Source organism: Saccoglossus kowalevskii, chromosome 2, assembly GCF_978046115.1.
Source record: "Saccoglossus kowalevskii chromosome 2, keSacKowa6.1, whole genome shotgun sequence".
NCBI classification, from domain to species: Eukaryota; Metazoa; Hemichordata; class Enteropneusta; family Harrimaniidae; genus Saccoglossus; species Saccoglossus kowalevskii.
Window position 1 is genome coordinate 5,180,397 of NC_140642.1, and position 15,183 is coordinate 5,195,579.

General features: G+C 31.3%; 1 protein-coding gene across 1 annotated transcript in view; it reads left to right on the plus strand.

The window, feature by feature from the left end:
• The window catches only part of LOC100368700 (sodium/potassium/calcium exchanger 3-like), a 50,392-nt gene extending 37,316 nt beyond the window's left edge, over window positions 1-13,076 (plus strand). Inside the window, exons 12-18 of the mRNA XM_078005737.2 lie at window positions 376-476; window positions 4,410-4,453; window positions 6,654-6,741; window positions 7,342-7,535; window positions 7,871-7,983; window positions 8,109-8,174; window positions 10,137-13,076. Of these exons, the coding sequence (XP_077861863.1) occupies window positions 376-476; window positions 4,410-4,453; window positions 6,654-6,741; window positions 7,342-7,535; window positions 7,871-7,983; window positions 8,109-8,174; window positions 10,137-10,283 (753 nt within the window). The 3' untranslated portion in view covers window positions 10,284-13,076. The remainder of the gene's footprint in view (window positions 1-375; window positions 477-4,409; window positions 4,454-6,653; window positions 6,742-7,341; window positions 7,536-7,870; window positions 7,984-8,108; window positions 8,175-10,136) is intronic.
• Window positions 13,077-15,183: the final 2,107 nt, after the last annotated feature.

The following is a 15,183-nucleotide window of genomic DNA, read 5'->3' on the forward strand; positions in this document are numbered from 1 at the left end:
ATGCAATATTGACTTTTTATGACTTTACAGAAGGTCAAAGTTAATCGAAGCTGTTAATTGTAAATGAAATTAGAGAAAACTGCAGTTTTTGAATGCATTTCACACAGCATGAATATAGTTTACAATTTACTGACAGTAATTATTTTTTTCTATAATCATTAATGTTATTCCTTCTTTTGGGTAATTTGATTTAGATTCAGAAAATAAAAAAAAAAGAAGTTCTTATCTTAACTCAACTGTATATATGTGTAACTTCAATGTTCAACTGTCTACCTATACATGTATTACAATGATCATTTTAGATATTTTTAAAATGTTTATGAGAATCTTCATCACTTACCTTTTGTATTACATGAATAAAACCTTAATTTTCAGAAAAAAACTAATGGCCATCAACATCCCAATCATAAAGACTCACTTGAAGGCAGAGTAAATGGTGAGGCATGTCATACTGATACTGAAGATGATAGCAAAGGGTGAGTGTATTCAGCCAGAACGCAGCCCAGCGTTATTGGGCGCGATTATTAGATTTGAGTAGCGCCACCAACGGCACGAAATTCTGTTTTTATATAAATGCGGAAGTGATGCTTACTAATCGTATTGTGGTGTTTTCAGGTCAAGTTGAGGGTTTCGGTGTATTTTATTCGTCCTTATCAATGGGTTAACAAACAGAGACAGAAATTATATTTCTAACGTCCGACTAATATAAAGTTATATACGTTTTTAGAGTTACCAAAAGTCATTTTCATAAAAAGGTTTTAAAAATATAATTAAATAACAATTTCTTCTGTCTTACGGATACATTGAAAGTGTATGAAAAAATAGGATTCTTTATCACAAAGCCCCATTTATATACACATGCTATATCATAACATTGATTCACATTGTACCACAGTCCCTCTAGGGACTGTGATTGTACTGATGGTTTGTGATTTCAGTTTTTGATATCATGAATTCTAAAAAGTATCAATTTTCTGACCGCATTATTATGTTAACATATATGCCATGGCAGAAACATATAAACTCATATTACGATTGAGGAATGGGCATGTTCTGTAAAGTGGAAACAATATTTGGCGGATCTGTTTACAAACATCGTGTAGGGAAATTTACAAAAAGTACAAGAACACAAAACAAATAACTGAAAACAATCGACAAAACAAGTACAACACAGGCAAACACATCATAGTCGAATCAGTAAAAAAGAGATATATGAACTTCATGATATTTATCAAGTAAAAGTACACTATAGCATGAAATCATGGATCATTAGTAAAAAAATCTAGAGTACAAGTAAAACGAAGATACATTCTACCATTTTAGACTCGTAGATTCGGAAATGTCGCATTTTTTATAAGCAGAGCGATTTTTGAGAAAATCACTGAGCTTAAAGTCGACATATTCAGCTTTCTAACGATATCTTACTTATCGTGCTACACCGTCTTCATGGAGAAGATATTAATAGTACTATGAATAATAAAAACTCGCTCCGATGACCCATTTTTCCCTCGCTAACGACCAGGAAAACGGATGTGTGGCGATTCTAAAAATACTGCTGGCACGAATCAAGCGCACTATTTAGCACATAAGAACTAATTTTTGTTATATATGGCAAAAAATTTCAAATTTTCAAAGGCTACTGTGTTCAAAATAACAGTTTTGCTGGCCTATCGGAAATACGTAATTTTATAGCCGACATTTGAAAATTGTCACGTGACCTATGTCTAATAAACGCCCTCTGTGACAGTGGGTTGCGTTCCGGCTGTATCAACTACTATGAATCATTAATTTTTCGCTCCTCAATCTCAGGCATGCAGGTACTCCAAACCCCACAATGCTTAATTTGGGATAAAAAACTGTGCATATTAATATCTAATTTTGATAATAATTAGTGAATTTTCTTCTTTTCCATGGATATCTCAAGTTCTAATCACATTTCAATAAAACTTGGTACAAAGATTCTCTGTGACATTGCCCAGACCTTATTAGTCTGCACATATTAATTTACTGATTCGCATAATAATTACCGGTAGTCAGTTTTCTGCTTTCAAGCTTCACTGACATCATAGATGACAGAGCGGAGCTGTTCATATAGGTGACTGTCCATCATCGCCAACAATTGCATTTTTGACTTCTTCTTGAAAACTACTAGCTTAATTGCTTTGATACTTGGTATGTAGGTACCATAGTTAGACCTCTGTTAGATTTGTTCACTTCATGATGATAACTTCTATTCTCTGTTTTTGGTGAATATTTTTTGTAGAAAAATGCTCTATGTTTGACTTCTTTTTGAGAACTACCAGCTCAATTGCTTTGATACTTATTGGTAGGTACCTTAGTAGACCTCTATCAAATTTGTTCATTTTGTGCCAATATCTATTCTCTATTTTTGGCAAATTTTTGTAAATGCTATTTTTGAATTCTTCTGGAAACACTGCCAACCTGATTGCTTTGATATTTGAGGTGTACATTGCGAACAAATTTGTGGATGAAGTTAAGTTGACATGTTCTCAACAGGCAGAACCAAACTACATAAATACATAAAGAATAATGCAATGACCTAATTAGTTTTGGGTTTAATACATGCATAATAATTACCTAATTTTCATATAATTTTATTTTACAGCATCCACAAACTATTTCAAGAATCAAACATCACATTCTGATGAAACTTTTTACATAATATTATGTGCCCGGACAATACACAAACCTGATTAGTTTTTGGTTAAAATCATGCATTATAAGTACCTAATTTGCACAATAATTTCTCACAAACTAATTATTGCATTTCAATACAACTTAGTATACAAGTGCCTGGGAACAATGCTGAAGACCTGATTAGTTTTGGATTGAAATTCAAGCATACTAATTGCCTAATTTGTGTAATCATGCATAATCATCACATTTCATTGAAATTTGATACATAGCTCTGGGTAATCTACAGACGTGATTAGTTGAATGTTGAAAACCATACATATCGATTACCTAATTATTATTAGAGGTGCATGGTCTGGAATAAATTAGATAAATTTGTTTTCTGTGGGTATTATAAACTTCAATACTGTGGATCATTTTGCTTTCTATCTATCACAAATATTAGTTGCAAAGCTTCTTGGTTGAAAAACTAATCTCAAATTTTGATTTCATTTTGAATACTCCTCAAATACACTCTCAGTAGTTGGGAGTCCTTTCTAAGCTTTCTTTGATTTATATCTGATTTATATTTGATTAAATTAATGGCCAGTCTGGAGCTCTTAATTTTAATTGTATCACTTGAAATGCTGAAAGGGGAAAAACAGGATCTTCTGTTTGAAATATAATACAGAAAAGTGTCTAAAATGTAAAACTAAGCCAACTTTATCCCATATTGTAGCAAATAAGTAAATACAAAGTAATATGTCATATCATTTGATATGTTTTGATGATAGCATACAAATAACTGAAATTTTCCAGCTGTTTACATTTGTATGTGCTATTTACTTGTGCATAGAACCCTGTTGGTACCATTAATCTTACTTTAGCTCCCTATCACATTTGTCAACATTTTTGAAACAATTTGAAAAATACACGCTCATAGCCTTTGAATTAAACTTCTCTTGAGTTGGCCAATTGCCAACAAAAGTAAGATGTGGGTGACCCATATTACAGTTATTATACATGTATGTAGCTTTATGGCACAGATAGATTTATTGTAGAAGATTGTCCCAATCTTATCTATAGTTGTTCACCTTAATTACTACATTAAGCAAATAAAATCTTTACTTGGAATGTGCTGTAGCCATGCAGTGTTTTGACTTCATGGAATAAATCCACTGTTTCTATCTTTGTTTTATATTTAGCTAGTTGCATGTTTTTGCAGTTAACTAACTAATTTGACTTGTATTCATATATTTATCTGCGTGGTTTCTGACATTTCAGAAAGTATGCACATGTACTGTAATGAATTGCTGCTAGAAATTCTTGCCATTTTCATTTGAGGGAGTTTGCAAACACAAAATTTCAACTTCTCTGCCCCAAGGACTTCAAAGGAATATTCACTGCTACTGTGAGCTTTTCCCTGTCTCACTAAAATATGTCTATTGCAAAGTTAAAATAATTTCACAATTATTGTTTGTAACACCATAATATTGATGCAATATTGAAGTCTAAGTATTTGATGTGGGTTTCATGTAATGCACAACTACTATTTGTGCTCTAAGGATGAACCGCACAGATTTTAACAATCTTTAAATGAACATATAGAAAGTTTATCAGCTTATTATATCATTATTTACCTAAAAAACAATATTTCTAGTAAAAACATGAGAAATAAATTAGCCTAAACATCTTTTATCCAATTTTGTGCTAATTGTGTCATTCAAAGCATTTTTTCATGAAGATAATTTTTCATCAATATGTTTTATATATAGATCAGAAGAAGATGAAGATGATTGGGGCATTTGCACAATTCCCAGTAAGTACTATGACCCTTATGGTTAATAATGGCCATTATTGCTGTTATTTAATGGCTGTGTTTATGTCTATGCATAATTAAATAAAACGTAAATAATTATGTACCTAATTTTTGACTCCCATGCGTGAAGCACAAAAAGGGAGTCTTTGCAGTTTGTGTGTGTGTGTCTGTCTGTGTGTGTGTCTGTTCCACTGATATCTCAAAAACCATACATTGATTGATGAAATTTGGTGCATAGATGCTCTTGGCCAATGCGCAGATTTGATTAGGTTTTGGTAAAAAGCCATGCATATTAATTACCTAATTTGTATGATAATTAGCTGATTTTTAGCTGTTCCATGACTGTTTCACTTATATCTAAAGAACCACTCATTGGATTTAGATGAAACTTGGCACATAGATGCTCCAAACTAATGTGCAGATTTGGTTAGTTTTGGGTAGCAATATTAATTACCTAATTTGCATAATGATTAATCAATTTTCGGCTTTTACACTGATATCTCAAGTACTAATCATCATATTTCAATGAGACTTGCTACATATATCTTCTAGGACTATGCAGAGACCTGATTAGTTTTAATTGGATATTAATTACCTAATTTGCATAATGTTCCACTGATATATAAAGAACCACAAATTGGATTTTAATGAAACTTTGAAAGAGAACTATGCAGAGACCCCATTAGTTTTTGGTAAATATTTATGCTTATTAATCACCTAATTAACATAATTTATTAACACTGATATCTCAATAACTGATCATCACATTTGAATAAAATTTGGTACATAAATGCTCTAGGACAATAGACAGGCCTGATTATTTTTGGGTTAAAATTTGCTCATATTATTTTTCTAATTAGCATAATAATTCTTAATTTTTTTGTTCTGTTCTGTTCTGTTCATATTAGTTACCTGATTTACATAATTAGTTTTCAGCTTTTCCATCAATATGTACAAGTAATTTTTAATTAATTTTTAACGTGTCTTCAATACTCTCTCAGCACACGGGAGTTCTTTCTAAGCTTTCTTTGATTTCGTCCGTGTCAATGTTTTACTTTTTCGACTTCTTCTTGAAAACTACAAGCCTGAATGCTTTGATACTTGGTGTATATGTACCTTGGGTGGACCTCTCTTAGGTTTGTTCATTTCATGATGATATCGTCAATTCTTTAATTTTGGTGAATATTTTTGTTATTTTTGGTAAAAAGTGATATTTTCAACTGGTTAAAAACCGCAAGTTCAATTGTTTTGATATTACATATATATGTACTACATGTGGACCTCTCTCAAATTTGTTCAATTTGTAATGATATCTTTAATTCTCTAATTTTGGTGAATATGTTTGTCATTTTTGGTAAAAAGTGATATTTTTGACTTCTTGTTAAAAACTACAAGTCCAATTGCTTTGATATTACATATATAGGTACTACATGTGGACCTCTTTCAGATTTGTTAATTTCGTGGTGATATCTTCAATTATCTAATTTTGATGATTGTTTTTGTCATTTTTGGTGAAAAGTGATATTTTTGAATTCTTGTTGAAAACAGCAAGTCCCATTGCTTTGATACTATACATATTGATCATTTTCTAATGATATCTTCTGTTCTTTAATTGAAATGTGCATTGCTAACAGCGAAGCTATCCCAATATTTTTGGTTTTGGTGAAAAATGAAATTTTCAACTTCTTGAAAACTTCTGCTCTGACTGGTTTGATACTTGGGTGGACCTCTATTAGATTTAAATATTTTGTGGTGATGTCTTTTGTTCTGTAGTTTTGGTGAATATTTTTGTAATTTTTACTCGAAAATATTATTGTTTACTTATTCTTGAAAACCTGTACTCCAATTGTTTTGATACTGGGTTTATATTATTATGTACGTTATCTGGTCAAATCAATGTAAAAGTACACATGGCTGGCAGGATCAGGGTTAAATAAGTAATGTATGAATGGATAACAAACTAGAGATGTAATATATTCTTATCTTTGCAGAGCAAAGTAGAGTATAAAAGTCCTGAAAACAATACGATTATCTATTAAGCTTTTTTTGCAGACAGTACAGGCTAAAAAAGTCAAGATAATTGCATAACAAAAATTGTCATTTTCACCTTGTATACCTCGGCTTTCTTCTACAATAATATTGACATGGTAACAACACTGGAACTGGGTATTTTCAATGCTTGTTTATTGTTGCATTCTAGATACCTGTTTTGGTGTTACTAAATGGATTATCACTTGGCCATTATCAGTTATAATGCATTTCACCATTCCAGACTGTAGAAAGCGCAGGTATGTTTTTTAACTTGTTAAAGAAACAATACAAGAGTAACAAAATAATAAGTAAACAAACTTCAGTATTCAATCAGTATTAAATTGTGTTTGTGTGCAAATCATGATGTTCTACAAAAAAAAAAAAAATCATCATCTGAGTAGTACTTGAATGTCATATACTGTAAAATGACTAATTTTCACTGGGTTTAAAGTTCGCTTATTTACAATTTCAGGCATATTCAGTGGGGTTTTAAATTCACGGTTCAATCATTTATATAATGTGTTCTATGCTAAATTTTACATATTCACTGGGATTTAATTTAGCGCATTTTCCAGACAGCAAAATAAGCAAAATTAAAACCCAGTGAATAATTAATCCTTTTACAGTATATATAATATATATATAGATAGATAAGTGTGAAATAATTTCAATGATTAAAATTCAAAGCACATATTGTTTGGATAGCACATCAATGTGGCTAATTTTTAAATTCTTACATGTTTTTTAGTTGTATAAAACTTGATACATCGATTCTATGATTGTATGATTAAAGATGTGCTTTGCTACATGTTTGTTTGTAATTCAACTAACTGGTGTCTTTTCAATTATTACAACAGATGGGAACGTTGGTATTTGGTAACATTTTTTATGAGTATAATTTACATAATGCTCTTCTCCTACTTAATGGTATGGATGGTGTGTTTGATAGGATACACTCTCGGTATTCCAGACACGATCATGGGAATTACATTCCTAGCTGCAGGTACCAGTGTTCCTGATGCAATGGCTAGTTTAATTGTTGCTCGACAAGGTTAGTTACTATGTATTCATTCAAGTATTAATCCACAAGTCATAGTAAAAGCTGATGCAGTAGGTCCTATTGAATGACATGTAGCAAAGGTTGCTTCGCCTCAAAAAAATGATGTTTTCTGGTCCCTAGATGTTAAAAAAAATGTGGTGAACACCTTTGTTTTTCCCTTTTTTTGTATTTCATTCTTTCAGCTGGTGGCTATTTTTCTCTTCATTATTTGTCTCTGCTTGCATATTTACTTTAAGCTTTATCAGTGACTTATATAATTTCAAGTAACAAAGACACTATAACTTGTAAACGGGACTGTCATTTCTAATTACTGTTATTTACAATAGGAATGGGAGACATGGCAGTTTCCAACAGTGTTGGCAGCAATATCTTTGACATTTTACTTGGATTGGCACTACCATGGTTTTTAAAGACAACAGTTATCAATTATGGGTCTATTGTAAGTATATATATATATACATGTAGGTGAAAGATAGTTAAAAAAAATTATCTATTTCAACCAATATTTTTGAAATTTGAAATACAGATAACTTACTCCTGTATTTGTATTTCTCTTGGTTACAGGTTGTTATTAACAGCCGTGGTTTGAGATATTCTGTTATATTATTGTTTGGAAGTGTAGCACTTACGGTACGTAATCAACTCACTTTTAATATTTTGTTAGTCCACCAACAGATTTATGTCTGTCCATCCAACATAATTTCTCAGACATGCCTGGACTTATTAAGTTGGCAAAAAGAGATTTTTAATCATAAAGTTGACTTGTTTTTTGTTTCGTTGACTTTTGACTGACTGGCGACCATTTTTGTTCAAAAAATACGTCATCAACCATTTTATATGTGTATCTGGTTCAGTTTCATTCAAACTTAGTATGAACAACACACTTGATGCTGTTAGTTAAGTCAACAGAGCAGAGTTGTTCATATTGCTGATTGACCATGATCGTCCATCGACTTCAACTTTACATTTTCAACATCTTCTTGAAAATGGCATGTCCACTTCCTGTGATGCTTGGTGTATATGCACCTTGGGGGATTTCTCTCAGATTTTGTGATGATTTCATCAAATCTCTAATTTTGATGAATATTATAGTCATTTTTGGTAAAAAGTGATATTTTCGACTTCTTGTTGAAAACTGCAAGTTCAATTGCTTTGATATTATACATATAGGTACTACAGGTAGACCCCTCTCAGCTTTGTTAATTTTGTGATATTTTCAATTTTCTAATTTTGGGTAAAAGAAAATATTTTTAAAATGGCTAGACCAATTGCTTTGATATTATATATGTAGACACCCTGGATGGGCCTCAACAGATTTGTTGATTTTGTAATGATAGGGTCAACTTTTTTCAGCCATACAGTTGAGCCATATCAGCCGATAGGCTGCTTATGTGTTTTGATTCAAAATGCCCAACTGATAGTTCATTGATTTTATGTTTAGTTCTTCTTACTATCACTGGACAATGGATTCGAACGCAAATGCAGCATGTTAATTAGCAATGTCACTTTCAGACAATCATCCAGGCTTTTAAAATAAGAACACTACGATCAGAATTGGACATGTCTACTATTATTTTGAGGTGTATGAACCACTACAGCCTTTTGATAGACGTTTATAACATACATTATGCCATATATTTGTGTTTTGTTCCATACATATGAAATATGTTTCTATTTTGCTATTACAATTTGTATTTACTAAAACATATTTCTGTTTGAACTCCCAGGGAAACAGGATTATAGTTCATATCACAAAGTTTACTGTCTGGTATATAAGTACATGTTTGATGCACTAGTTTATCATACATAAACTTGTCAGCACCACAGTCAAAGTAATGGATGTTTGTCTGAAAGCAAAATTGCTAACTGATTAGCAAAGTTGCTTGCTAACATGCTTCATGCAGTTGTAGTAACCATTTTCACACATACCTTGACAAATTTTGTTGATAATGGTTTGACATAGACAAGATAAAGTTAGTAATTCAGATCTTTTAATGATCTAATATACATTAAATGCAACTTTTTTTTCATTTGAACATATTTATAATATTTTATATACACATGTTTTTTGTATACCTGTTGTATGAAACGATTCGAAATTGGAAATTAATAAATACAAGAAATGTTCACAGCTTCAGAGTAGAAAGAAATTAGGAAGTGTAAAATAATCTTCTTTTATGTGTTATAATTATCTAGTTATCCTGTAAAGATATGTGAAATTAACCTAAAAATTTATCTTGCCCCAAAGACTATGTACACGCACATTAGTTTGCATGATCCAAATAGTCAACTCTTTCTGGTTGTGTAGGTGCTTAGAATACTGTATTTGTTTTATTTCAGTACATAGTATAGCATATGCACTATGATCAATATTAATTTTAAAATAATCAATCGTTAGAGGTTCAGTGTGACTTGTAGAAACGTTGTATTTAAGTATGGCTTTCTGATATGCATTTGTGTGTACCCATGCCTACTTATCACAAGTTTTATTATAGTTTCTCCTTTACTGTTTTTTTTATTCAGGTAAAAAAATCAATCATGACAATTATTTTATTTTATTATTTTTTTTTCTATTCATTGATGTATTTATAGGTTGGCTGTATTCATTGCAATGGTTGGAAACTGAACAAGAAGATGGGTTTTGCTCTCATATGTGTGTATATTGTCTTCCTGGTCTTTACTGTTCTTATTGAGTTTAATGTCCTTGGATATGTTAATCCGCCAATTTGCAAGCACTGATCTCAGTACCTCAATGAACTTTTGAATGATTGGTGCTAGCCTGAATTCCTAATGTTCTCAAGAATTATAATGACTGATGATGGAACTGTGAAAAGTTTTCTAACACCAGTTTGGAAACACAAGTTCACTAATGCACATGTTGCCATCACCATTGAATGGATGTTTCTACAAAACTCATCAATGATTAGAGTGTTGAATTATGTGTTTATCAATTGACATGAACTCATTGGAAGGTGTAACCTCAGCAATAATTTCGGCTTTGTAATACTCAATGAGAATTACCTTGTATTATTTCTGACAATCAAGAGAAATTCAAAATAATAAGTCTGATGATTCATTTAATTCCAACTGCTACGTTTTAAAATAGTTTAACCCTTATCTGGTCAAGTCAATGAAAAAGTACATATGGCTGACAGGATAAGGGTTAAACCTTTTCTTGTTTGGGTGGGGGTTCATATTCATGGCTGGAAGACTTTCATTTTGTTCATGGACTATTTTAAACTCGCAGAGTAATGCATTCTGGGAAGTTCTTTTTGTGCAATGATGAGAAATATTTTTTTCTTTACTGTTATTCTTGCATAGTAGAGTAAATTAGCAAAAATACCTAGCAACAAGACTCGTATGCCAATAGAATTTCTGTTAACTTATGTTTAAATATGAATCAACAAAAATTGTGACATTTATGAACTTCTTAATGACCAATACATGTTTTGTTTTTATACATACATTTGTATTTTTGACCTGAATAAATTTGGTCAGTATTAACACTTGTGTCCTACCTCATTAGGGGGACTGGATTAAGAGTAGTTAACATTTATTAGTAAAAGTTAGTATCAAAAATATTGTTTACTGATGCAAACCCTTAAAGGTAGCATTTCAATAGCAAGGGGCTGAATGCCTATTCCCACCATATTGGGGCTGAACTTATGACCATATTTGATTGTTAACAGATTACGCACAAATGTATAATTAAAATTGTAGCTAGAACTTGCTCCAATTTCTTTACCTCAGCAGAGAAAGGATTTCAAATGCTCATTAAAGACAAACTTTAAAACAAGAATTTTCATAATAGTAGAAATTGTACCTTGTGTACATGCATTTCTGTAAATAATAAATAAATATATATGGATGGATGGATGGATAGATAGATACATACTAACTTAAAAAAACATTTTTTTCCTAACAAGTTTAGAAGTATGAACTTATACTCTGACAATGCTAAATCCTTAAAAAAGACTTTGCTATAATTGTTAATGAATATACCAGTGAGAAATCTCTAAAAAACACTAATAACACTTGACATATTGTTTATTTCATCATGGTATTTGTTAATGCATGTATTAAAGCAAGTAATGCAATTTATCAACACAAATTAATTTGCACTGAAATTTCATTTTTAATTTAGCCTTTGGATGCCAAATAAACCATGAATGAGTGTGTGGTATTGTTTAATATAATTTCTAGTTGATGCTGTTCAGGAACGAACTGGTTATGATATACATTTGCAAATATGCAATGAAAATGAAAATGAAAATAATACTAATTCACTAGCACAGATTGTTAATTGTCAGTACCAGAAAAATCATCATTCAAAATTACATGACTCAATCATACTGCATACAGTATTTAATCCAGATAAAGCAAGTGGTTGGAAATTCACCTACTTTTAGACTTCCTGATTCAGTGAATACATTCATATTTAATTTCAGATTATTTTTTGTATTTAATCTGGCTTGGTTCAGGGAAATTTGATTGTGATTTGCTCTTTCTGACCATTGCATTTGCTGTGATAGTTTAACCCCAGTGTGGGCTCCTGTCCACTCATTGACAATAAAACACAGGGTTCTTGTCATTCTGATTTACATTTAATAAAAGTAGGTTAGTACAAAACTGAAAGATTATATTATTTGTTTATTTACAAGTGTTCCTGTAATAAAATACATGCCCAAGTTAATTTTGTATATTTACTAAACAGACCATTTACAAGATTGTTTTTTTAGAAATAGGAACCCACACATTTACGCTGAATGACAAAACCTCGCCAAAAATAATTAGTTTGTCATATTTGTTTGAAAACATTTTACATTACATGCAGTGGTTTACCAGGTGTTAAAGGTACCCTTAGCCAACAAAATGTTGCTGCCCAATCAACATAACTTTAATTGATTGTGTATAACCAATAGACCTCATGTGTGAAGAAAAACCATGACATTTCAATATTTTTGTTAATATATATATATATATACATACCTTAAGCATGGTGTGAATAAGATAGACACAGTGTGTTAATGTTTAAATATTTATTTTTGATATTTGATAATTAACAAATACATTATTTGAAAGTTTGTTTATTGAGGTATGTAAATGTGTGTTTAAAAAAACAACATTGTATTGTTTAGTCTTCCAGTTGAGAAAATGTGATTTTTGTAGCTGTATATAAAAGTTAATCAATATAGTGTATATTATATAGAACAGTACTCTACCAAAGCTATACATGTAAGAGTGATTATAAAATTGTATTTTGAATTATTGTAGCTGTGCATATCCATGTCTGTGTTTTGATCACAAGACTGTTGAGATTAAGATATTTTATTGCAAAATCAAGGTTTTCCCCTTTATTAACTTTGTTTACACATGTGAAAAAAACAATAAAAGTTGCCTGTTGGGAGAATTTAGTAAAATTGTATTTTTTTTCAGTTTTTCACAGTATCACACAGAATTGTCTACTTTTGTGTACACTGAATAAATTGAATAAATCGGCAAGGTTTGTCAGAAGAAATATGCGATGATAAATTTAAATGGTATTTAGTTTGAATGTGTGTTGCGTGTGTGTTTAGTATAAAATCCAGTATAAGCTGGAATATTCAATTTACCAATTGAAATCTAATTACAACTAACCTACAAATTACATTATTCAGTGGAATCTAAAATTGTTCATCAAGTGTGAATCACAACCACATACTATTTGACAGGTATTCCTTCAGCCAAGCTTTTTCTGTTCAACACGGGTATAAGTTTACCTATCCAATCCACTGTCTGGTCTTGGGATGGAAATAATAACAATATCATGTCACAGACTGCAGAAACCCAGTCTCTTCACAGCTGGAAACTGGCTATAGGAGCTGAATTTAGGCCAGACTTTTATTATCCCTTGTTTCGCGAACTCGCCGAATGAACAAGAGCCAAAAATGAAATAAAACAAGACATGATATGTCATGTCATAGCCCCCGCTCAGAAAAAGAATTAAAAACTTATAATGAACAAAGTTTGTGTCAGAGTGAATTAATTCATTATAAGCTGTATTAAAATTCCGTTATTAATTGTTCAGAATTGATGTTACAATTTAAGGGGGGTGGGGTAAAAATTTATTCATTTGGCTTTTCTGAGACAATTTATAACTTGTTAAACATATAATGCGATGTGCACTTGTAAACAATTATTACCTGTCCCTGTACCAACTTTGTACAAAACTGGATGACACATATCTGAGAAAAAGCTGGTAACAGCTAGAAAAAGCTTGGTTTTTTTAGATTTTTGAGGGAAAAAATGGCCTCCAAGTCGTAAAAATTTATCCAATTAAACAGGTCATGAATGACACTGCCTTCACTTGTCATTTGAAAGTTGCAACATAATTTGTCCAGTTTTTGGCATGGACATAAATTGGCAAACATGATTTCTATGGCATTTTCAAGTTTATAGCACTCTCCATCCTGGTCTTAACAAGAACACCAGAGAGCAACAAACAAGTACAACAGGTAAAATGACATGCAAGTATGCAAATCAAATATGTTGAAGAGTCAGTGTTGTGTCTCTTTGGATAAACTTCCTTGTACAACTGTATTCCTAATAAAAGAACACTGTCAATCACAGAACTGTTCCAGCGAAAAACTGTTTTAACATTTTAGACGGTAACAGGGCAAAGATACCGTTTGTCATACAAGTACTAGCACCAGATGAGGAACTGAGAAACTGCAATGATCCTTGGTGTACATTTATACCTGTGTCAACAACTTTACTTCCCATGTACTTCATGTACAGATCTACATGTAGTTTATGGCCCTGAATTAGTTTCAATATCTCTAAATACAGACAAGAGTACTTCTCATATGACAATGATACAAATAAAGTGCAAGAATCCTGAAAAATATTATCAAGTTTTTATTATCATACATTAATATTAACAAATCGTGTGAAATTGAATTTTTATGTACAGAGAAACACATAATATTTATGCTTTGGTTGACAGCACTTCTCAAAGAAAAAAAAAAGACGACCTGCAAAACTTTATACAATTGTCAGACATGCAGCGAATAGTATGCTTTTGTAATATATGCAGTTTCAGTGGCTTTGCTTTCTGAGAAACAAATTCTGGTTCTGCACCTGAAAAAAACAAAAAAACATTTAGTCAAAAGTAAGCAGAGGTTGTAGCATATGTGCTCCCATTAGCTGTTAAATTTAATTAAAAAAGATATTTGTGTACCGTCTTTTCAGTACGAAAACGTATTCCTTAATATATTTATACCAGCCAGAAAGAAATTGCAGTTTACACTGAGCAATTAGGAATATACATGGACAACAATTGATGCATGTCTAGCAATATACTGTTTGAAAGGCTGCAAGATGTAATGAAATAGCAAACCAATCACTACTCGAGTCGGACTGGCTGGGAAACTGCATAATACATACAAAAATGTATGCAAATGATATGTAAAGCTTACTCTTCTGAAAGAAAGACTCTTTATGATGAATTTAACATAATATTTACTAATTTAACAAAATATTTACTAATTTACATGAGATGGACAAAACAGAAAAATTCAAGACAATCATCAACGCATCAGATAAACATTTACTGAAAACACTAATTCAATACATTGATAATGCAAACTTAAAAAAAAGC